Source organism: Ursus arctos, unplaced genomic scaffold (genome assembly GCF_023065955.2).
Source record: "Ursus arctos isolate Adak ecotype North America unplaced genomic scaffold, UrsArc2.0 scaffold_6, whole genome shotgun sequence".
NCBI lineage: Eukaryota > Metazoa > Chordata > Mammalia > Carnivora > Ursidae > Ursus > Ursus arctos.
Window position 1 is genome coordinate 35,237,204 of NW_026623078.1, and position 25,143 is coordinate 35,262,346.

The 25,143-nt window shown below is 40.5% G+C and overlaps 1 protein-coding gene across 3 annotated transcripts in view; it reads right to left on the reverse strand.

Annotated features, from left to right (window-relative positions):
* Nucleotides 1–382: 382 nt before the first annotated feature.
* TPD52 (tumor protein D52) overlaps nt 383–25,143 on the reverse strand; it is a 98,549-nt gene continuing 73,788 nt past the window's right edge. For 2 of the 3 annotated variants that reach the window (XM_026495843.4, XM_026495842.4), the window contains exons 3-6: nt 19,558–19,706; nt 17,923–18,024; nt 6,699–6,747; nt 383–3,143 (exon numbers count right to left, since the gene is read on the reverse strand). In XM_026495843.4, the coding sequence (XP_026351628.1) occupies nt 3,024–3,143; nt 6,699–6,747; nt 17,923–18,024; nt 19,558–19,706 (420 nt within the window). In that variant the 3' untranslated portion in view covers nt 383–3,023. Of the gene's footprint in view, nt 3,144–6,698; nt 6,748–8,219; nt 8,281–17,922; nt 18,025–19,557; nt 19,707–25,143 lie in introns of those variants that run through there. The other variant, XM_057307686.1, reaches the window with a different exon arrangement.

Consider the following 25,143-nt stretch of genomic DNA (forward strand, 5'->3'; position numbering starts at 1 on the left):
AGTGATAATGCTTTATATTAACTAACCCAACATGGTCTCTATAATTAATCCGATTACAATGGGACAGTCCTGAATTAATCGCCAAATGTTTCTTTGCTATGGGCAAAAAAATCTGATTTTTCATTTGGGTTTTAAGAGCTATAAAGTAACACACGTGATGCTGACATAGGACCTTATGCAGCATCTCCTCTACATACATAAAGCAAATAGCCACTTACAGTCAGCATGTAGCTTGTTCAGTTCTGATACACTAATTCCATATAGCTACTTATGGGTTGTTGTTTTTTTTCCCATATCTAGGATATGAAGTGTCTGGAGACAAGTTGTAATAATGAACTCACCTCCTTCCTTGACATGTAATACATACAAAAGAACCCATACCCAAATTACAGAATTTTTATTGTTTTCAAATACTATACAAAAAAAAATACAGTGTGCATTTCATGATAAACAGATCCAGAAACAGTGATTCCAAATTAAAGGTGTTTTTTTTCTTCTCTATTTGAGTAACTAAAAGAATAATCCAGTGAATTCTCTTTTCCATTATTTCGACCTCACAAGCATGAGAATTCTTGCTTTATTTTCCATAAACTCCATCAATTGAAGAGATTCCTTTGTAAAAAGGGTTCATTTCAGGGATTATTTTCTTCTGTCACACTTCTTGAACTCTTAAACATCTGAGATTTCACTCTCAAGTTACTGTTTTCTTACAGTGTCAAACACAAAATTCAACAGAGTGACCAGGACCTCTCTGGTGTTTTTAGTAATTACTGTGTTCCAAATTTCTTAAATATCTGTGAGTTCGTAATATTGAATCTTCCACAAAGACTACTTTGAATAATATTTCTAAGTCCATATGTTTGTTTTTCTAAATTCAACCTCTCACTACTTTTTACTACTACTTTTAAGATGCAGAGTACTTTGCAAAAGATTAAATCATTTAAAATTAAGGATAGGTGTGTCTAGAAAAGCGATTCTCCCAATTTATTTCACAACCATCACCAACACCCACACACTCCCATCCGCATTTTCCACTCCTTATGCTATCATTTCTCATTATAAAGTAGAAATCTGAATATATTTCACTCAGCTAAAGTTGAAAGATAGTAACAAGGCAGGACACCCAAGAAACAATGTGATGAAAAGATGATGTTGTGATTTAAAAAAAAAAAAATGAAAGACTAGTTGGAAAAAATAATTTAACAGTTATGATGAGTAACCACAGTATTTTATAAAAAGACAATTTTTTACAGATCCACTCCTCCAGGACAGCGCTTCAACAACTGGGCAACTGCCTTAAAGTCTCTTCAAGGAAATAATTTATACGTTAGTCTGACACCATTAAGCAGTGATTTAAAGCAGACAGTTAAAAAAAAAAGTTTTTTTTTTTGCATAGACACTAGCTGATTATTTAATACAGGTTGTTTCCAGACGACTGGTCTCACAATAAATATTGAGACCTACACTACTGATATACAGAATTTATTAGGCTTTTCACATTTAATAGAGCGTATTTTCAGTTGCGTCTAAAGTGCTATAACAAAAGCTCTAGCAATCAAGAATGGCAGCATGTTACTCATAACAATCAACACTTGTGGCTTTTCAAATTTGGTTTCCAGAAGATAATTTAACCTGAAGTAAATCTAGTCATGCTTTAAAAAAAAAAAAAAAATGCCTCAGGTCACTCCAAGCTTGGCAATTAACATTTGGCATAAACAATACCAAAAACAATCACAATTTGATAAATAACAAATACAACATTATAGGCCATAACCATACACAGAATGAAAAGGGAATAGTGATGAATACGTAGATATTAGAATAGAGTACCTTGGCCTCCATGCAGATACTTCTAGAGGCTTTGGTTCATTCAGCCCTGCCATTTTTTCAAAGTAGGGGGGCAACGTCTACAGTATCATTTTATAATTTCTAACACACTGAAAACAAATTAAGTAGAAAACAATGAGTTTTGATTTTCATTAATGCATTAAATCCTCAGGCATTACCACCAACCCCTTAGTATAAAATCTGTTCAAGTTATATTAGTCATACAACTTTGTGTGCTTATTTTTAAATGGTGCTAAATGAATTAAATGAAGACAGCAACGTTTCCCCTAATGTGATTGATTTTAGCATTTGTACAGCTACTGAGACCTAAAAAACGTGCAGGCTTTTGAATGGAACATGAGATGAGAGTGTTCATACGTCAACCTACTGGTAATGACAATATGCCTGATTCAAAATGTTATTTTCCAACTTACTCTGAAACTAGAAATTTAGTCTCGTGCAAAGTAAGTTGAGGGAAGTGGCATAATAACAAATACGCTGACATGGTTACTGTCACAAATGGTGACAAGGATGTGAGGGTTCCACTCTCAAGTCACCAAGGACTTTGAACCGCTGCACCTGTTGTCACTTACCAAACTGTAACAAACTGCACACAGAGCGGATTGATTTAGTCCGCTGTCTTCTGACACACAAGATACAAGATACCTTCTACCAGAACAATGTTTACTCAAAAATATTTTTGTAGCTCGTCGTTCTTCCCTCAGAGATAAAGAAAATTATGCCAAAACTTTTAATAACCAGGATTCAGGAAATGTTAAAGAAAATTTTAGTTAGCAATCAAATACACAGAGGTTCAAGAAGGAAACAAGAAAATCGTATTGAAGACAAAGATCAAAGTGGCATCCTGATCCAGAGTGATTTTGTCAAGTAGGAAAGCAATTACGATAACCTGAAGCTTCTTAGAGCATGCTAATGAGGATCCCCAGGGATTACGTGTGTTTTTATGACGGTGTCTCCTAAATCAGGGGCCTTAAATGCACAGGAAAGGGTGTTTCCCAGGAACAGAGGTGAAGATATTTTTATTTTGTCCAACCCACAAACTATTTGGTCAAATGAATATGTAAAGCTAAGGAAAAGCACATCTGGTGGAAATTCACGGCAACAACTGTCAACACAATGTGCCCGGATCTTGCTTGCAGCATCTGGCAGTGGGTAGCGGGACACCGGCGAGAAGCTCACGGGCTCGCCTGCGTCTGTTCTGGAAGAGGCTCCGCGGCGCTGGCGCTGGCATTTGCAGTTGAATTCAAGACATCTCCAAAATCCCCGCCGGCTGGCTTGGTTCCCCCTACTTTAGACTTTAAAAAAAGTTCAAAAAGGACAAGACAGCATGAAACAGAAACTCAGCTGATTCTGCAAAAAAGTAACTCAATTGTACTTTGAAGAACACACCAATCAGGAACGTAGTAGCCCCGTGACGGTCAGGTATACACAGAATTCAGTACTGTCGCTGTGTTCTGTGCAATGTAATAGAAAACCGTGCCGCCTCCTCTGCTGAAATCTTCCGATTGGTAGATTCTACCCCTCCTCTTTTTTCCCCACCTGTTCATAATTCTTCCCGGGAAAATCTGTCTGGAAAGCTTCGTAAGACCTATTATTCTAAAATATCTATTGGAAGTCTCTCTGTATTTGGGTAACACTTTGCGTTCCATCAGATTATTCATTCGGCTACACTCATTCAAGAAATATTGAATACGACAAAGCAAAGAAACAGATCCATTTTCCCAGTTACAGTGTAAACTTTCTAACCAGCTGCTACTTCAAGTGTGGTGCAAGGACCCACAGCCTGACTCAGCATCACCTGGGAGCTTGTTAGACATGCAGGCTCAGACCAGCCTCCCCACCTCCATCTACAGAGATCTCCAGGGGCTTCCTAGACAAGTTATAGTTTGTGAAGCACTACTCCAATTTATCTGGCCTGAAATTTTGTCAATAAACATCTGTCTGCATGAATAGGTCCGCCTTACATTTGTGTAATACTTCATGATTTTCAAAACACTTATTATGTCACTTCATCCTTAACAACACTGATATATCTACGCTCTCTCTGTTACATCTCCTTACTGACCAACAGGACAGCCGACTAACATTAGGAAACCGGTCAGTAACTCACAGTGCAACTCACAGGAGGTTTAACTTGACCCCACTCTTAGCTCAATCTTAACTGACTAGCCACAGACACACGATATCAGTTGGAATCCAGTTGAAATTTTCTCTCTTTGGTTTCCCATCCTGATCTTTGAACTGTTTGGAAAATCTGCACAACTCATGTCTACTGTATATTTATTAAATTTATTAAAACACATTTCTTAATTGGAGGAAAATATTAAGACCCTTGCAATTCAACATGTCTCACGCTGAACTCCTCCCACAACTGGTCCCGTCTCTATTCTTCTTTAAGACTTTAAATGGCTGTAGCACCTACCTCGTTGGCCCAGTCAGATCCCTGGGAGTCATCCTTGATCCCTTCCCTATCTTGTGCCACATCCGATCAATCACTGACTTCTGGGCTGTCATTTCTAAATTCTAAATATCGCTCAACTCTGTCCCATCAGCACTACCTTAATTCACTCCATCACCATCTTTGGCCTGGATTACAACTCCTTCCTCCTAACTAGTCTCCCTGACTCCAATCTTCCTCCCCCCAGATCTGCAGGGCACGAGTGATCTTTCTAAAAGGCACAGGATACACTACCCATACTGTTTAAAATCCTTTAAAGGCTTCCCATTGCCCTATGTCCCAATTCTTTATTGGGGCCTACCCTTCACCTTAGCTTCATCTCCTGCGCACAGTGAAGTTCCTGGTATTCCTCAAAAGGGATCCAAAGCTTCAAAAATTCCCCTCAACCTAAAGGCCTCCATGTATATTATTGTGTCCTGGGAGAAGCCCTCTCCTACCTTCCCTCCTAGCCTAGGTCACACATTCCTGCTACTGGTCCCACTGCACCCCCGAGTTTCCCTGTCATGGCACCTTACCTCACTTTATTTTCATTGGCTATTAAATTGTCTACACATCTTGCAGAAACGGTCTGTGTCTCTTGCTCACCACGGTATCTCCATGGCCTACCCCCGGTACAAGGTAAATGCTCGGTAATCAGATCCATGAATCAATCCAAAATCTAAATCTAAGTACACGTAGATCCGATATTTAACTGAATATAAATGTACTTAAGCAAAATCATATCCCGAGCATACAACTATATTGTACAGCCTTTTGGGGGATGTTTCATAAACTTTACTTTTAAAAATTACAAGTTTTTATCTGAATGGTGCCTAGTCATGTTTCAAAAGCCAAGTTTCACCACAATTTATATAATCTAAATATACTCAGAGGGAGGGTATATAGTAAATGACCCGGACATTTCTCCTCACCTTCGGTGTCAAAAGAATACGGTTGTCTCGTTTTTCAACCTGTCATTTCAAAAACTAATGCTTAAGGCAGATCTCAAGGAGAGGCTTACAGTAGACCCCAAATAGTGAGAACTGAATTATAGCAAGCCTTGACTTCTACAACGTACAGTTTGTTTTCAAATACATGACAAGGCATTAAAAAGAATAAAGCAGGTCTCATACTGACCTAGAAGAACAACTAGGATATATATTTGCTCATCAAATATGTATTAAGGAGCTTCAATGTGCCAAGGACTATTCTAGGCCCTTGAGAAGCATCAGTGAGTAAAAAGAACAGGTCCCCATGTCTGTGGGATCATAGAGCATATATGCTAATGGGGGCTGAATGACCAAGTTATAGGACTGTGTGTACAGTGTGATTCCTTTCTAAAAATGTTTACACATTTATGTAGAAAGACAAAAGGTGTGATTCGTGTTTGTGCAAGAAAAAAAGATCCAGGTCATGGGACAGTGTTTGGTTTTCTTTTTATAAGCATCCCCTGCTTCTGCAATTTAAGAAAGATGCAGTTAGAAATAAGTGACTCAGTTACAATTTTGAAAGACTAAATCTGAATATTTGTTTTTAAGCAGATTTCTATAAAGCATTTAAGATAATGCTTTTAATCCTTAAAAATATGTACAGTACTTATCAGATTTAGTTTAAGAAGAAATTAAATAGTGGCTTTGCACAAACTCTGTAGAGAAGGCTGGGCAGTGGTTGGGAACTAGACAACCTTTCTGGTCACCTGTGATCCTAAGAGTTAGTCATTTTATAGTTTTGAAAATAATCTTAAAAATACCATTTACAAATTAATAAAGCTAGTCGTGGAAAATGTCCACCTTCACTGAAATCATAGCCATCAAAAAATAAAACCATGAATCAACGATAATGATCACCATGATATCATCATCATCATAAAAATGCCCAATAACTGAGGACTGAGCAAACAAGATCTGTCATAGGGTACATGCAAGCAACCATTAAATATAATATTGAGGAAGAATATTTAATGACACAGGAAAATGTTTATGTTCTATTTGGTTAATTCTTTCTCAAAGCACAAAGGCGTAGTCCTACTACATACATATCACTGACTCTACGAGGTAGGACCAATTTTTTTTGTGTTACTTTTTTGTGCTTTTGTAATGTTCTTGTTAATTTTCTACAATAAAATTTGTATTAAATTTTGTCCAATTATAAAAGTATTTGAGTTGCATAAAGTTCTCAAGTACTACTGCTTTTTAAATTATACACTTCCTTTCAGCATTTAGCAACTACCATGCTACAACATACACTGAAAAATATTGATTAAAAGAGTACATATCACCCATAATAATGTAGAGAATAAAGTTACTAAAGCTCTTTAAATACTTTTAGAAGGAAAGAGTAATGAGATAATTTACCCGCGGCAAAGAAAATTAAGGTACCAAGCAGCAAGACATCACTATTCATCTCTACTTGCCTTTAAGTTTTCAACCTTTTCTTCAAATGACTTGAAAGTTGGGGAGTTTCTATGGAGAGAAAGAAGAACAAAGAGTTGTTAGAAACATTGAAAAAAAATTCACCAATTTTGCAAACATCATTAGTTGACTGTATTCCTCTTCGCCATTACTCTCAATCAACGGAGAGACGGATGTATTTAACTGTACATATGTGAGCAGGCATACACACAAATCTGAACTATTAGGTAAGACATGACTAGGTAAGATGATCAATTTCTGGTCTAAGATTTCTACAACAATGCTTTCAGTTCCACAAACAGCCCATGTCAGACATATGGGATAACAGAGTCAAGTACGTGTGAGGAGAGGGAACATAGGCAGGTAACATCAATTCTGTCACTTCAACCATCTAGTCGTGCCACTTTAATCCTGGTGAAGGTACTATACTCTAAGACTCGAGTTCAAATTCCCATGTTGCCTGGCAAGAGTCCCACATGAACCCACATCACCAAGCAGGGGTTCCGTAACAGGGATCCTGGTTCCCAGGGAGCAGCATCAGAGACGAGGAAAGAGAGACCGAAAGAAAGGGAGGCACGCAGAAATGTGGTTTTGCCCGCATCACAAAGCTGCCCCAGCTGACAGAGCTCTCTGAGCCCAGGCAAGGCCTCACCCACGCCTTCACATTCACCCAAATTAATTAAGGAGGATCACAGCACCTACATTGTTCACATCTGGGTTTCCGAAACTTCTAAACTATCCATCTGACCTCGAATACCCTTCCTATTTCCTAGATGGAAAAGGTGAAGAAGGGAACAAGGGGTTTCCTCCTTCGCACCATGGTGATGGGCAGCCAGTCCCAAGGGGCGGTCCCCAGATGCGTCAGGAGCTCCTGGGAAGCTGCTGGCAGTGCAGGTTCTCAGGTCCCCCCCCACCCCCCGATGCCGACAGAAACCAGAGCTGGGGCCCAGCAAGCAGGGGGTTTTAACGAGCTCTCCAGGTGGTTCTGATGTACACTAAAGGTTAAGCCAAGCATGTATTGTTAAAAATTCTCACCTCTCTAGAGAGGTTAAGTGCAGTAATAATAATACTACCACTTGCATGTGTTTCCCGATGAAAGGGGATAGCAGAATTAAATCGCAGTTGGCTCCAAATGTCACAGTGGGGTGAGGGAAGTGGAACTGGGAAGGATGGAAGAAAAGTGGGGCAGCTAAAGCTAAGGCAGACAGATGTGGTGGGACGCCTATTAGAGCTGGGAAAGGCAGCTTTATTAGATGAGTCGGGTTCACTTTTTCAATGAAACAGACTAAAGACATGAAACAATTGTAGAGGTTTACAAAAGAAAACAGAGATAATTCTTTTCTTTCAGCACAAATCTTTAATGGCTCTCTTGCACCTATCTTAACATCACAGGAAGAGAGCCCGGGACAACTGATACCGTGGGGCTGTGCAGCTGATTAGAGCTGAACCCTACGTCCCTACTTCAGAACTGTTCAAGTTAAACATCTAAAGGAAGAGTAAGAAAGCAGAAGATCAACTACATTTTGTAAAAAGATACTTTACCTCATAGCAGGCATGCTAATTGAATGTTGAATGGAGCGGATACTAAGAGGCAGCATTAAAAAGAGACAGACACCAAGTTAGTACAGTGATAAGACATTATAAAACCTTGCTTTCTAGGAGCTTATTCTCTTGACACCATGAAGACTTAATCTACTTTTTGAGGTGGAGGGGATCAAAGTTATTCCACGTAATTTATTTTTATTCATGAGCCAATTTTTAAAAATTTTTATATTCTTTTTTTTAGTTTATTTGTTTATTTAAATAATCTCTACACCCAACGTGGGCTTGAACTCCTGACCCCCAGATCAAGAGTCACATGCTCCACCAACTGAGTCAGCCAGGCGCCCCTTCATGAGCCAATTTAACCCACATAGTTAATAGAACTAATAATTCAACCTTGCATTTTATAGCACCTCGAAACGTCTCCAGTGCTTTCCCCTGTATCTGTAGGGCGTCTAGCACCACGGCTCAGATGTTAAATGACTTACCCAAGGTCACAGCAGAATCAAGGCTGGAACCTAGGTCTTCAGGACTCCTAATTCAATGTTCACCGCCTCCCCTCAAAAAACGAAGCACACATACAGGTACACACACACGCACAAGTGAGGCCAGTGAAGGGCTCCAGCAGCTGCCTTTCTCCCACAAATTTGTGACCAGACCAAAATAAATCACCTATTTAACAACTTCAAGTTGAGATTGACAGATTACTCCTTAGTGGTAGTATCAATTTTCTAATAAGAGACACTTGTACTTTACCCAATTAACTAAATGTTCTTGATGGTCATTCAAACAGTATTTGGCCCTTTGTTTTACCAGGACCAACTTCCTTCTCTAAAGCAATGCAGTTCGCTGACCGTTCAGGTTCAAGGTTATCTACTCTCCGCCATCTCCCATAGAGACCACCTCACAAGATGAAAGCACTTTAATTTGGGGGCTCACAAAGTCCCTGTAAGCTGCTCCTGTGGTTGCTGTCCTTGAAATATTCCGACCACTGACACAGCATTTTTGGTAGGGAATCTTTCCTTCGGTTTAAGCTGAACAGCCCAAGGTGTTCTCAATTATATTTGAGTATTGCGTGTGTGATTTAGTTTTCTCAAAAAATCTGTTTTACAAATGACGATGTGTTTCTAGAGAAGCTCCCCCCATCTAGTTTTGCACTAATATGTAATAACATGGGAGTATGATCTTGATATAAATCAAAATATGCTGGCAGTTCACACAGTCAAGATAATTGGTAAAATATTTGGACATCTCCACACTTAATGTCGTACATGACACGTGCAAAGATCCACATAGCTCACCATTCTCTCTAGACTATAAGAGTGGTAGATACCTTGGGCATAAGACTATTCTAGGAGGAATTTGCTAATTCTTTTCCTGCTTGATCTATTGCAGTAGGCTGGATCCATATTTGAAGGATAGAGATGAATAAATATCATCCTTCTTAGTTTACAATTCTAATTGTATTCATTACAGTAGTTTACAATAGTTTAGACCCTTCTAAAGAGTCTGTCTGCATAATCACATTTCCACAGCCACTTTTCATCATCATCAGTGATGACAACTGGATCAGTAGAGCTCCAACCACCAGAACTAACCTCCTGCTTGTCTACAAATTGTTTGGACTGAATGAAAAGAAAAAAAAAAAAGGACAATTAAGGCTCTAATCCTAGGATTTTGTAATTAGGACACTAAGCCACTGGTCAGTTAGCAGCTAAGTACATGAGCTAAAAAAGTTATGTGGGCTTAGATGTTGAGGAAGACCTTTTTTGGGACCACGAAGGGCAAAGCTCAAAGAAAGCAGAGGAAGCCAGTTCCCAAAGAAAGGACTGAATAGAAGCATAGAGGGAGGTAGAGGAAAGGAGGAGAGAGGACCATGTGGGGGTTTGCGGGGCAGAGTGGGAGAGGAGCAATGGTTCCCTTGGCTTCTGGAAGCGATCTTGATGTCTACCAGCTTTCCAATCAGCAGGGCTAGTCTGGGTGGGTCCGGGGCTTGCTTCCTTTCCTCTCCTTGGATTTCAAAAGAACTCTCCTTCCGTGCAGCACATTCCCCTTCTCAGGTCAGCTAATTTACACAATATTTTGTTCCTCATAACCAAGACTCTTTGCTAGAACATTCATTTTGGCAGAAGTTACCAAATTCCGGCAAAAGAAGGAGAGTTATGGCTGAATGTGTGATAAACTGCTTGTTCATGCGACTCACAGACAGTATGGACAAAATGAGGAAACAGGTGGAGAAAGTACAAATTTCAGAAATTCACAGCTAATTCTAGCCACTGTCCCTAAGCACCCGCGTAAACGCTCATTTCCTTCCAATGGCCATTTGGGGAGCTCTGTGCCCCTTGAACCAGCATACAAGCCAGTAAAGAGGGAACAGGTCAAAGGCAAAGTGGAAGAAATAATCATAAAATGAATGATAAATGCATCAAGTTGACCATAGTAAATTCAACATCCGGGGCACTAATTACTTCAGTATTATCCTATGTAAGAAATCAGCCCTGGGGTCATAAAGGTTGAAAAACTGAATCGTAAACATCACCTGGAATTATCAGGGGATGGAGAATGCAAACAAGAAGGCAGTGGAGAGCTATCATGAGTCTAATCAAGGGGTCTCCCCTGGTTAGGTGAGAGATAGAGGGTAGTGGAACCTCAATGCAAGATGTCAGGAAGGGGAAACTGACAAATAAGGTAAATAGGAGAAAACAGTAATATTGGAAATACAGATAATTTTTTTAATGTTTGATTTTCACAGTGTTACTACAGGAAAGGACTTCCTGTCTTCCAAGAAAACCAAGTCAAAAGTTGATAATTTGGGGCACCTAAGTTATGAAGTACCTCACAGGCCCCAATGATTTCTGCAATGTGACTTTAAAAAGAATGTTAAAAATGATCATTCTGAGAAATCTAAGAAACAATGTAGTATCTCTTGTAAAGGACTTTAGGGTCCTACTTGCTAGTGTTGAACTTCCATTAGCAGCAAAGACAAAGTGAAGAATATACACACTTAATGTTTATGTGGGAATATAGATGGAAAAGCAAGGAAGCGATAATGATAAGGTGTTTATTTTGTGATAAATAAACTCACTAAGTTGAATTTGGTGGTGAGCACTTTTCTGTAGGTTTTATATTTCACAGTAAGAAAAATACACCCACCGAACAGAGAATGAAATCAAATTAATTAATTACAGATGCATACAAAGTATAGGTCTCCCTGTGTTTTAGGTAGCCATTTTAGTAGGGAGAACAAGGAGTACCTAGCAATTTCAAGTCCATTCAGTTATCTGAACTTCTCTGTAATCCATATTTAGATGAAATTCCATTTGGTTGGTGGCTAGTTTATAATTCAACTGTAGGGCAGCTGTTCTTGCACTCCTAGCTTCCCTATGGAAAGTTACACAAAGCTTCAACTTGCCTCAACTTACCTAACATCTCCAATTTCACTGAAGTTTAAATATAATATGGAAAACTTCAGAACCAAAAAGCCATGTTGCTGCAGGACCAGAACTATCTCTAATAGATATATTGTGAGGATTAGTTAAAACGATACAGCAAATTTTGTTAACATTTTTCCAGCTTGGTTGGTAACCCTTAAATATGGTAATAAAAGTAGGAATGTAAATCTGGGTTCCTGAAAACACTGACCAAAAAAGAAACCAGACGGGAGCCAGGTTCTCACTAAATGCTTATCCATCTTATATTTACTCCTACTTTAGAAAAGTTATTCTTTTAAAAAGTTGATTTTTTTTTAAAGATTTTATTTATTTCACAGAGAGAGAGAGAGCCAGTGAGAGAGGGAACATAAGCAGGGGGAGTTTGGAGAAGACTAGGCAGGCTCCCAGCAGAGCAGGGAGCCTGACGCGGGGCTCGATCCCAGGACCCCGGGATCATGACCTGAGCTGAAGGCAGACGCTTAGCTACTGAGCCACCCAGGCTCCCCCGAATTGATTTTTTACATTTTCCTTGTTTCTTACACAGTTACTTGATCTCTTCACTCCTAATCACAATTAAGGTGGAGGCATAAAGGGAGGAAGGAGGAGGAAGGAAGGAGTAGGTAGGACACAGAGAAAGGAGGGGAAGTGAATTGTTAACATGCTTACTATGTGCTAGGTGCGCTGTGTATTATTACTCCATTTTGCCCTCATGGTAATTTCTTGACTGAACCTGATAAACCAAGGTAACTGTCGGGCAGTGGTTAGAGAAGCACATTCTTCAACTATCATGGCTTTGGGGAGGTGAAACAATGCAGAGAAGAGGAAGGCAGGCTCCAGAACTGGGGTGCTGCCTGGGTTCAAATCACGGCCTTCAGCCACTTAGCTGTGTGACCTTGGGGAAGTCACTTAATTTCTCTGTGGCTCAATTTCTTCAACTTCTTCATCCCCTAACAGTACCTACTTCGGAGGGACTAGACAGAGCCTTGCCTGGAACATAATTACCCACCATTATACTACAATGGATGACTTTAATGGAAACACACGTTAACAGTTATTTCATATTAGATTATATTCTTTAAAACGTTCACATTGCACCCCTGTTGTTATCTCAGTGCTACGAACCACACCGTCCAGACCAGGGACTGGCACATGGTTAGCATTCCAACAAATACTTTTGAATGAAAGAATGAATGAATGAACAACTGTGGGAACTAAAATTAGGAAATACGGGCATGAGAGGTAGAAAAGTTCAATAAAGCTTCCCAAATTCTAATCAAGAAGTACTCTCTGGAAGAGAAGACGTCATTTCTTTTCCCATTAAGTGGTGGAAATTTTCAGCAAAACAGAGTTGTCTGGAGTAATTTTAATGAGCCCAAAACAAAACATGTAAAGGTTTCTATGAAGAAACACACACATAAAAAGGAGAAACTTCTTTTGGAAATAAAGGCAAAGTTAATGAGCACTTCCTCCTAACTGTATCCAAGGTACGTGGCTAACGAGGCTGAGTTACTGCACTACGCGTTTACACCAAAACTGAGGATCAATACTGGCACCAAAGGGGGCGCCTGGGTGGCACAGCGGTTAAGCGTCTGCCTTCGGCTCAGGGCGTGATCCCGGCGTTCCGGGATCGAGCCCCACATCAGGTTCTTTCACTATGAGCCTGCTTCTTCCTCTCCCACTCCCCCTGCTTGTGTTCCCTCTCTCACTGGCTGTCTCTAACTCTGTCGAATGAATAAATAAAATATTTAAAAAAAAAAAATACTGGCACCAAGGACAACGAGAAGGCTCTTTCAAAGTTTCTCTCAAAAAAGTAAAGGCATGAGTCAATGCTCAGCATGTATGTGTAGAAAAAAAGCCAACAGGAGAGGAGTGGATAGGAAGACACCACCGGGGGGGGGGGGGGGGGTTGGGGGGGGGAGCTGGCTGTCCCTACAGGGCCTCCCAGGAGAGTTCTCATCACCCTGTCCCAGATCTGGCCCCCAGACACCTAATTCTCAGGGCATTCAAAACAGATCTCTCTGTCTCTCTTGTTTCCTCTGCTTCCTCCTCCTCCTCACACACCCACTTGAGGTGTAAGACAAATATCTAAATCCCAAGTGCCAATTTATTAATTGACAACGTGGCATAAAAACTGCTGCCAAGTCTAATAATTCACATCAGCAAATCATCCACAATCCTGTCAAGAGAGTGAAGTCATTGCCTCAAGCTTGCTGGCTAAGCACCGACTCAAAACAAAGGGTAGTTGACAGGATTAACCAACTATTTCAAGCACTTGGCAAAAAAGGCCTCTTGCATCCGTCTCCATGGGAGCAAAGGCCTTGCTGGGATGGAAATCCTCAAAATCTACTGTCTGAGCTCCCTCTTCTTGGACAGTTTCTGGGGCCAGTATTTGCTCCCTTGACTCACTGATGTAAAAGATGTGGGCTTTCTTTATACAGAGTTCTCTATGATGTATTTTTTATGTATTTCTCTTATATATGTTTTCATATATTTTTGATATATGAACACACTAAATCACATTATGATCAAGGCTTCTTGGCCTAGAAATGATTTCAGTGACTTCAGCCAACTTTTAATCGGTGAGAATTATAAAACTTAGCTTCCAGAAGATAATCTCATGTCTCTAATTTCCAAGTTTAAATCAAAAGCCTTACTCTTACCTCCACTTATCGATACATGATATATTATTAATGGAGGATAGTCAGAAGAAAGGCAGGCAGGGGCAAGGGGCCCATCCTAAGAGGATTATTCTACTCCACCCTGGAAAGAGCCCTCCACCCTTCCCACGTGAACAACTACCCAATCAGTAGAGGAGCACAGGGACAAAAACCTGATTGGGTGACAGGTGCAGGGAAGGTTAATCAGATTAAAACAGCCAACAATCTCATAAAAACCCCTGGACTTCGAAACTCTAACCCTCTTGGGTCCCTTCCTTCTTCTTTGGGAGCTTTGTACTGTCCCTCAGTAAACTTTACTATCACTCAATAAACTTGGCTTTGCTGCCCACCACTCTTCGTCCGGCCTACCTCTTCATTCTTCGAAGCAGCATGACCAAGAGCCATGGGCACTGAAGGAAAAGAAATCCTGAAACACTATTAAAAACAGGACTAAACATAGTAGAGAATAATCTATATATATATATATATATATTTTAAGACTTATTTACTTATTTTAGGGGGGAAGGCAGAGGGAGAGAATCAACTAGCAGACTCCCCACTGAGCATGGAGCCAAATCCAGGCTCCATCCCAGGACCCTGAGATCATGACCTGAGCTGAAACTAAGAGTCAGACGCTTACCAAGTGAGCCACCCAGGTGCCCCTCAATTATATTTTTTAAATGAAATGAAAAGAGTGACTGCCTAAGGAGCTAGAAAAGAGTGGCAACACTCCATCTGTTCCTGGTCAATTAATACGACAGCACATACTGACCCATCTTTGCCATGTACCTTTGCTTCATCTTCTTCAAGATATACAGCAAGAACGGGGACATGTACTGATGAATCATTCCTCAAAAGCACTTACATAAATATGCTTAGATTTTTGTTTCTATCACATCTAACATTGTTTTACATAATCCAGTGTTAACAGGGCTCTCCCGCCTTCACTGATTTCTAGTCCCCACTTCCATCCCCCAACTCCATCCGCTCAAAGATTTTAAGGTCCTTCTGTACAAGAACCGTATCTGACTTATGGTTGTATTCTTTGGACCTGTCCACAAAATGCAGTCTAACGTTAGCAGAATGGATCATGTGACTGAATACCTATTCACTCAACTCAACCTTGGATAAAATGGTCCTAACAGTTGCCTAGAGCACTTGGGACATTTTTAACTGAATACCAGAGATACAGAATACCCTCCTATTGTTGATTTGATTTTTTTTTTTTAAAGCATCGTTTTAACTTTAAATAATTCAGCATTTAGAGTTGATTTATCCCTATGATTTCCTCTGACTTCCAGGGCCAAGTGTCACTATGACAGAAAGACCTGAGCTGTAAGTACATGTTTCCTTACTCAAGAAGACAAATGGACTATAGCGAGCGGCTGCTTGAGAAGACAGTTGGCATTCACGGGAACAGAGATGGAGACTACCATGTTGCCTTTCCTGCTTACACTCTAAAGTCCTTCCTCCAACTTCCTTTTCTCTATTAATCGGATAAAACAGTCTGTATGGGTTGGGGCGCCTGGGTGGCACAGCGGTTAAGCGTCTGCCTTCGGCTCAGGGCGTGATCCCGGCGTTATGGGATCGAGCCCCACATCAGGCTCCTCCGCTATGAGCCTGCTTCTTCCTCTCCCACTCCCCCTGCTTGTGTTCCCTCTCTCGTTGGCTGTCTCTATCTCTGTCTAATAAATAAATAAAATCTTTAAAAAAAAAAAAACAGTCTGTATGGGAGACAGAGAAGAGGTTTAACATCACAAAGATTCCTTCTATAAGGCATGGTTCGGGCTGACATCTTTTTAATGTGCTTTTTAGCCTAGCAGACTATTTTTCCTTTGGCAACCATGAAATTTCCTTATATGTACACTTAAAGACTATAACTAGTGTAAAGAAATTTAAAAATAGTGAAAACTATAAGCTAGTAAAACAAGTATTGAAATTAAAAAATAGCAAAAACTAGAAGCTAGTAAAACAAGTACTGAGAAGTGGTATATTTTACCTTATGTATATTTTACCACAATAAAAAAAATATTCAGAGTAACCTGTGTAAGTCGGGAGACTTACATCAAGAGGCAGCACATATGCACTCTATTACAGATACATAATGGGACCCACGTGAAGGAGAATTCCAACATCCTTACAAAAGCACCAAAGAAATTAAAGCATCAAAAACAAACAAAGTCAGACATTAAAAGGGAGGAATTCTGTATGCCATGGTTAAGCTGCTTCTTTTTACCAAAAAAAAGAGTTAAGGAATGTCAAAATCATTTCCATATCCCTGAACCACAGTGTCAAATTATTCTTTTAATTTATCCATTACCCATGGGATACAAGAAAGCCTCCCTTAAAAATAGGTATGCACCAGAGAAAAAGATATTCCAAACGCAAGAAAAAGTACGTAGTGGACAAACACAACCATCCAACGGGTCGTAAGAGTCTAAGTAAGCACACTTGTCTTAGACACGGGCCAAGCTGCAGGGAGGGTTCAAGCTCTCCTTACCTAAAGGAATGTGAAAAGGCTTGCAATCTGCAAGAAGCCACAGTAAGCATTAAAAAAGAAAGGAAGTTCTGGTAAATCTAAAACAATGAAATCACCTGCTTTTTTAAAGTTGTGTAAGGTTTTAACTGGACGCTAACGTGCTATACGATGAAGTCGGCATAAAAGCAAGGAGAGCACCTACGAGATGTATATAAATTGCCAGAAGAATCCCAGTGAGTTATGTTTAGTACACAGTTCTTACAATGATGATAGTCCAGACTGAGTAAACAAGTCATTTGGTTTTTTGGTACAGAGTATATAATATAATTGATTGCTAAACGTGTTCAACCGACAGAATTCTGGTTGTAAAAGCTACATTCCCCACAAATGAAAAACACAAAGTCATGCGATCTGCGGGTTTTGTTGGTAAAACAAAAGAACTTTCATGCTAACAGAAGCACAGCAAATTTAAACCATGTTTGTCACTTTCAGCGCTGTTCTACTCCACATGGGGGGGGCGGAGGCAGGATGGGGGACACACAAAAGCACTGTGAAGTGGTTTTATTGAAATTGCCACAAAAATTCTGCAGACTCATCTAAAATATAAATGCAAAATGAAAAGCAAAGCTCAACACCAAGATTTGGGCCTAAGCGTGGATGTAGAGAGAGCTTACAAATTAGTACACATCAGTCCACAGATGAGCGTGTTGTAATCACACCACAGTACAACAATGTCCCACACAGAACCGAAGGCAGGTCTCAGTCCAAGCGTGCAGTCAGTGCTCCTGGACGTGTCCCCAGCAGGACAACAGGCTCGGCCCACAACCACAGACTTGCAACTATGAGAGACGTACTTACCCTGCGTGATCAGGAAGGACTAAAAGGACAAAAGTACACAGCCAGAATTTCCAACAACCTTAAATGTACTCGTAAGATGATTATTTTGAATGCTATGCCTAGAAGTCGGAAGGCTACAGCTAAGATCATCTAGGCAATATTTCAGGTCCCGTTCGAAGGCGTGGCCGCCTTATCCACAGGCAAAGTCGGGAAATACATGTAACCACGGCATACTTTCATCTGCCTCAGCTACAAGGATCAAGGAAAAATGAGCACATACTTTACGTCTTCCAGCTTTTTGGTGATGACTGATCCAACAGATGAGAAAGCAGCTGATGCCTTCTGTCCAGCTTGAGATAAGGTTTCAGACGTCTTTTTGTATCTACATTGAATTGTAAAAGAACAAAGAAAAGTTCAGCTAACCTTTCCTAACAGCAGTTATTTAAAGCACGATCACCATCTCCTGGAGAGCTCTCCAAAATTAAACAAATTTTGTTTTTGGAACATCCGAACTCCTCCCAACCACCAGGTGGGCATGATCACGTCACCCGATCCTTACCCCTCATTCGGGCGCTGTCTCGGGCAGCGCCTAAGGACGGCCACACGGACAGACGCCGTGGAGCCGGGGGCCAAGGAAATCAGGGTAGGACGGGGCAAAAACAGTCACGGAGAAAAGAGGAAAATGAGCCAGAGGCTGAAAGAAATTATACCCCTTATTCTTTTCCATCGAAGCCAAACAAAACAAAAATGAAATCAAATTCCTCACATGCCTTTTGTAACTTTATCTCCTAAAAAGGGACCAGAAACAAAGTAAGGCCCATGTGTACTTTATTATTCAAATAAATCGTATGGGCTATAAAGAATTTTTTTTAAATTTTGCATGTCTACAGAGCTACCAAATAAGGACTTGAGGACTCTCAGCAGAGCACGTAAAAGGTGCGACACTCAAAGTGACTTCAGTGTGATATTTGCTAGAACATAAAGCTATCATTTACCAGCCCCGCTCTTCCCATCTACCCAGGGATCAGTGAAGGGAAAATAAAAACAAACGAATACGGTAGCCACGAAGAGGTTAAGATCCTCGTGTTAGAGAAAGGGATGCTCAGGCCTTTTTACTTAAACAGAAAGTTTATGGTGATACACAGTCACAGAATAGTTTCCTGGTCTTATGTGGGTAGAAAGTGGCTCAAAGGGGGTGGACACCCTCGTGCTGTCATGTCAGGATGCCGTCAGCCTCACTGCTACTGGTCACCAGCTCAGCCCAGGGGACTAACGACACAGATGAGAAAGAACACACTTCAGAATCTGTTCCCAGAGGCCTGCTCCTCCTTGTGCTGGGAAACAAAACTGCATGGTCGTAATGCCTTATCACAATCCGTGTGACCAACAAGACAAGAAGATTAAGGGGTGGGCCTCTGACACCAGCCCCTGTCAGAGGTGATGAACTAAGAGTCTTATGCTTTCTAGAGAGCAGGCTGAAGAAAGACTGGCTCTGTACTTGGTCAAACCTGAGTTCAAATCCTGCCCCCACATTTTTGAGTTCTGTGACCTCAACCCTTACCTGATCCTGCTTCCTTATCTCAGGCTACGGGCTCACCTCCCACCCTCTTCAGTCATTCTGAGGACTGTGTGACCCGTGTGCATTTCTGGCAAGTCAATATATAAGACTGCTGGGACTTAAATGTTATTACTTCCACTCACAGACGAGGCTGGTTTTCTTTCTATCCCCTAGAACAGTGTGGAAGGCCAGTTAGAGAAGAGTCAGGTACACTTGAGGGCTGGGCGGGGAGAGCCCTGTGTAGTACAAAGGAAAGTTGCAGAAGCATCCTTATCCCTTTTCAATTCTCCTGCCCAGACAAAAGAAGCCAAGTGTCCTTTACATTCTCTAGAAAAATGTATGATCAAGGGAACGTACGCAGATGTTGCTGTCACATCCTGCCAGCCTTTGGCAATGTTCTGTTTTAGTTCCTGTAGTGAATTGATCCCAAGTTTCCGTTTGATCTCTGCTAGATGCTTCTCTTTTGCTGCTAACACCTGAGACAGAGTCTGGATTTCTTCTTCTACCTATGAGGAAGGGGGTTGGGGTAAAAATACAGCAAGAGTCATTCAATAAGTGAAGATTATTAGTGCAAAACTGTACTCAAAATTCTAGAGTCATTTAAAAACATTTTTTGATTCAATTATCTGTCTCTTTTAAAAACAACATATAGCACATTGTTAAGTAAACTAGTTACATGCTGATCTCTCCTTCAGAGTTTCTCTTTCCTCTTCTATTTTATTTTATTTTATTTTATTTTATTTTATTTTATTTTATTTTATTTTTTGGAGAGAGAGAGAGACAGCACACAAGTGGGGATCGGGGGAGGGGGCAGAGGGAGAGGGAGAGAGAGAATCTCAAGCAGGCTCCACGCTCAGCGCAGAGCCTGACGTGGGGTCCCATCTCACAACCCTGAGATCATGACCTGAGACAAAATCAAGAGTCGGACACTTAACCAACTGAGACCCCCAGGTGCCCCTCTTTTCTCTTCTTTATATTTCTATCTTGAGTTGTCCTCAGGCTTCTCCTCTCTCTCTCTACACTTCCTTACTCAGCTATCTCATGGAAGCTTAGGGCTCGAACCTCCACACAGATAATATTCAAATTATCCTACCATCCACTCTTCTGACCCCTGGTCTGCATTTCCAGCTGGACACTTCCACTTGAATGCCCACAGAACTCGTATTTCTGAACCAAATCAAACTACTCCCCACTCCCCACCAAAACATGCACAGCCAAGCCAAAGTCCAACCTTCCTGTGTATTTCATGAGTTTATACTGGAATGTCTGTCCCAGGGCCTGCCAAAGCCACAGCCAGAAATAAATCAAACCGTCTCCCCCAGACAGCCCCACAGAAGTCCCATGTGGACCCCCTGATGCTGACTGACCAGCCTTAGCTGGACGGTTAGAGGTAGGCCCCTGACCCAAGAACAGCCAACCCATCAAGTGGCCACTACCCAGTGACGTGCCTGCTGTTAAAAGAGATGCTCCACTGATCATGGTCTCTCTCATTCAGGAATCCAGTTTGAGAAACTGAGATAACACCGGGAAGACTTGGATAAAGAAGCCCTAAAGTACAGGTAAGGCACAATGAGATTAGGAGATATGGAAGCTTAAATATATTTGAGGCAGCCAAAACTCTAAGCAGAAGCTAGGGAGAACAGAAAACGACTCACAGAGCAGAAGCAAAGCCCGAGTCTGAAAAACAGAGGGCAAGGGGCAGACCCGCAGGGAGAAAGAGAGCTCACTCAGAAGAGACCTTTTGTCCCAGGAAGTTGAAAAAGTGGGATGGTCATTAATATTCAAGACCCTTAGAAAGATGCTTCTCTTGGCTTGTTGCAAAGCCATATTCTCAGCCTCGACCTCACAGTTCAGTGATTCCAAAGACAGCATGGCCTTTGAAAACAATATATAGTGGGGGCACATGGGTGGCTCAGTCGGTTAAGTGTCCAACTCCTGGTTTCAGCTCAGGTCATGCATGATCTCAGGGTCCTGATATCAAGCCCCGCGTTTACAAGAGTTTGCTTGTCCCTCTCCCTCCGCTTCTCCCTCTGCCGAATAAATAATTTAAAAGATAAAATAAATAAAAACAACATAAAGGGTTGTTAAATAAACTGTTTTCACTGATGATTAAATCTTTACGGAACACAAAGTGAAGAAAAATAGTACTCAACAAAAGGAGAGAAGAATAAATCAAATGTGAAGTGGCTAGCAAAACAAACAGTTCTTCTTCATAAGATTTTACTTTTATTTGAGAGAGAGAGAGAGAGCTCATGCGCACACAAGCAGGGAGGAGGGGCAGAGGGAGAGGGAGAAGCAGCCTCCCAGCTGAGCAGGGGATCTGATGATGCGGGGCCTGATGCAGGGCCTGGTGTGGGGCCCGATTCCAGGACCCTGCGATCATGACCTGAGCCAAAGGCAGATGTTTCACCCACTGAGCCACCCAGGCGCCCCAACAAACAGTTCTTAAGAGGGCATTACTTAGAATGTAGGTCCAGAACAAGGATAACCCTCCCTGCTTGTCAGACAGGACCTCTCATTCTGGGCCAGTTTTGGAAGTCACATTTAAGTGGAATATGAAAAGAAAAAGGCAACAATGGATGAATGAGGTTCAAAATCAAGTAAATTAAACGATTTGCCCTAAGTCATCGAACTAATAATGTAGGAACCAGAATTTCAACCCAGGTCTTCAGGCTCCACTTCTCAGTTTACTGGTTAACTCTCATTGCACACTATTTGCTTTCCAATACCTCCTTCTCTATCCCTACTCCAACTTTTCAAATACTCCAAAGAACAGACTTAAAAGATAAATATCCCTTGACACTTCTCTGAAGTTTCCTTTCCCTACTGACAGTTGGGGAGAAAGACCACTATAAATCTTACTGAACAATACATGATCCAGTGCATTCCCCACCTTTGTTGGTTAGATTGTGCTGCCAACATACCCAGCTCAGCACATCATAGCTACCATTCCTTAATGCAACATATATATTACATATTATGTATATAAAATACACATATTTTATCATGTGTCTGTTAGCCATCAGGGAAATTCAAATCAAAACCACACTGAGATACCACCTTGCACCAGTTAGAATGTAAAAAATCGACAAGGCAAGAAATAACAAATGTTGGAGAGGATGTGAGGAACAGGCAACCCTCTTATACTGTTGATGAGAATGCAAGTTGGCACAGCCACTTTGGAAAACAGTGTGGAGGTCCCTCAAAAAAGTTAAAAATAGAGCTACCCTATGACCCAGCAATTGCACTAGTGGTTATTTACCCTAAAGATACAGACATAGTGAAGAGAAGGGCCACATGCACCCCAATGTTTATAGCAGCATTGTCCACAATAGCCAAACTATGGAAGAAGCCGAGATATCCTTCAACAGACAAATGGATAAAGAAGATGTGGTCCATATATACAATGGAATACTACTCAGCCATCAGAAAGGATGAATACCCAACATTTGCATCAGCATGGATGGGACTGGAGGGGATTATGCTAAGTGAAATAAGTCAAGCAGAGAAAGACAATTATCATATGGTTTCACTCATTTGTGGAACATATGGAATAGCAGGGAGACCGGTAGGAGAAGGTAGGGAAAAATGAAGGGGGGGAGGGTAAGCAGAGGGGGAAATGAACCATGAGAGACTATGGACTCCGGGAAACAAAACTGAGGGTTTTAGAGGAGAGATGGGCTAGCCCAGTGATGGGTATTAAGGAGGGCATGTACTGCATGGAGCACTGGGTATTACATGCAAACAATGAAGCATGGAGCACTACATCAAAAACTAATGATGTACTGTATGGTGACTAACATATCATAATAAAAAAAATTAAAAGTACCATTTCAAAAAAATAAAAGAATAAAATAAAATACACATATTTTAAAAATAGGAAAATATATATATATAAAAGAAGGACCTTTAAAGCACAAAGAATATATCTGAGAAGGATCTAGTATCCATAACATATGGATAAAATACTTGGGAATAAATGTAAGGAAATAATAGACTTGTACACTGAAAGCTACAAAACACCGCTAAAGAAAATTAAAGACATCTTAGATAAATGGAAAGATATTCCATGTTCAATGACTGGAACACTTTATATTGCTAAGATGCCAATACTCCCCTAGATCAATCTACAGATTCAATAAAAGCCCTATCAAAATCCCAAGGGCACATTTTATGGGTAGAAAAGTAGATTCCAAAATTCATAAGAAATTGTAAAGGACCCTAAATAACGATTTTGAAAAAGAAGAAAAAGGTAAAGAACTCATACTCCCCAATTTCAAAACTTACTACAAAGCTATAGTCATCAAAATGGTGTGGTACTCTCAGAAGAATAAACACAGAGATGAATGTCATAGAACTGAAGGTACAGAAATAAACCCTTATATCAATGGCAACTGATTTTTCACAAGGATGCCAAGAGCACTCATTGAGGGTAGTATCTTCAACAAAGGGCACTGGGAAAACTAAATATTCACATGCAAAAGAAAGAAGATGGACCTCTACCACAAACCATTAAAAAAAATTAACTTGAAATGGATCAATGGCTTAAATATAAGAGCTAAAAGTCTTAGAAGAAAACATAGAGGTAAATCCTCATGCTCTGAGCTTTGGAAATGGGATTCTTGGATATACCAAGAGCACCAGCAACTAAAGAAAAATTAGATTTCATCAAAATTTAAAACTTATGTGCATTAAGACACTATGAAGAAAGTGAAAAAACAACACACAGAACAGGAGAGAATATTTGCTAACCATATATCTGATAAGGGTCTAATATCCAGAATATGTAAAGAGTTCTTATATCTCAACAAAAACAAAACTAAACCAAAAACAATTGAAAGAAAAACTGGGCAAAGGATTTGAATAGACATTTCTCCAAAGAAGATATAAGAATGGCTAATAAGTATATGAATGCTCAATATCACTGGTCATTAGGGAAATACAAATCAAAATTATAACAACATACCACTTAACACTCACTAGGATGGCCATAATCAGAAAGACAGAAAACAAAAATATTGGCAAATATGTAGAGAAATTGCAGACTGGGATGAAAAATAGTGTCCTTGCTGTGGGGAATAATTTGGTGGTTCCCCAAAAAAGTTAAACATGGAATTGCCATTTGATTTAGCAATTCCAGTCCTAGGTACATACCCAAAGGAACTAAAAATAGGTATTCATACAAGTACTTTTATACAAATGCTCCTAGCTCAGTATCTACAAAAGTAAAAATGTGGAAACCACCAAAACATCCATCAACACACAGATAAACAAAATATGGTAAACACATATAATGGAATATCATTCAGCCATAAAAAAATAATAAAGTACCAGGCACGCCTGAGTTGCTCGGTCAGTCCAGCCTCCAGCTTCTGATTTCGGCTCAGGTCATGATCTCAGGGTCGTGGGATCAAGCCCTGCATAGGGCTCTATGCTCAGCACAGACTCTGCTTGTCCCTCTCTCTCCCCTTCTGACCCTCCCCCTAGATCATGTTTGAAAATGCACACTCGCTCTCTCTCTCACTTTCAAATAAACTAATAAATAATAAAATCTTTAAAAAAACCTGGGAAGTACCAATACACAATACATGCCGTAAGAATGAACCTCAAAAACATTATGCCAAGCGAAAGAGGCCACATACAAAAAGTAACATGAATGATTCCACTTAAACAAAATATCCAGAATAAGTAAATCCATAGAGACAAGACACAAAGCAGGTTATTATTGCCAGGGGACCAGGGGACGAGGGAGGTGTGATTCAGGGTGCCAGTTTAATGAGTACGGGTCTCCCCTGGGTGTGATGGAAACGGGAAACTACACAGAGGTGACAGCAGCAAAAGGCTGCGAACGTGCTAAATGCCATGGAATCCTACACCTCTCAATGGTTAATTTTAAGAAGAAGAGAAAGAGAGAGAAAGGGAGGGAGGGAAAGAAGGTTCGAA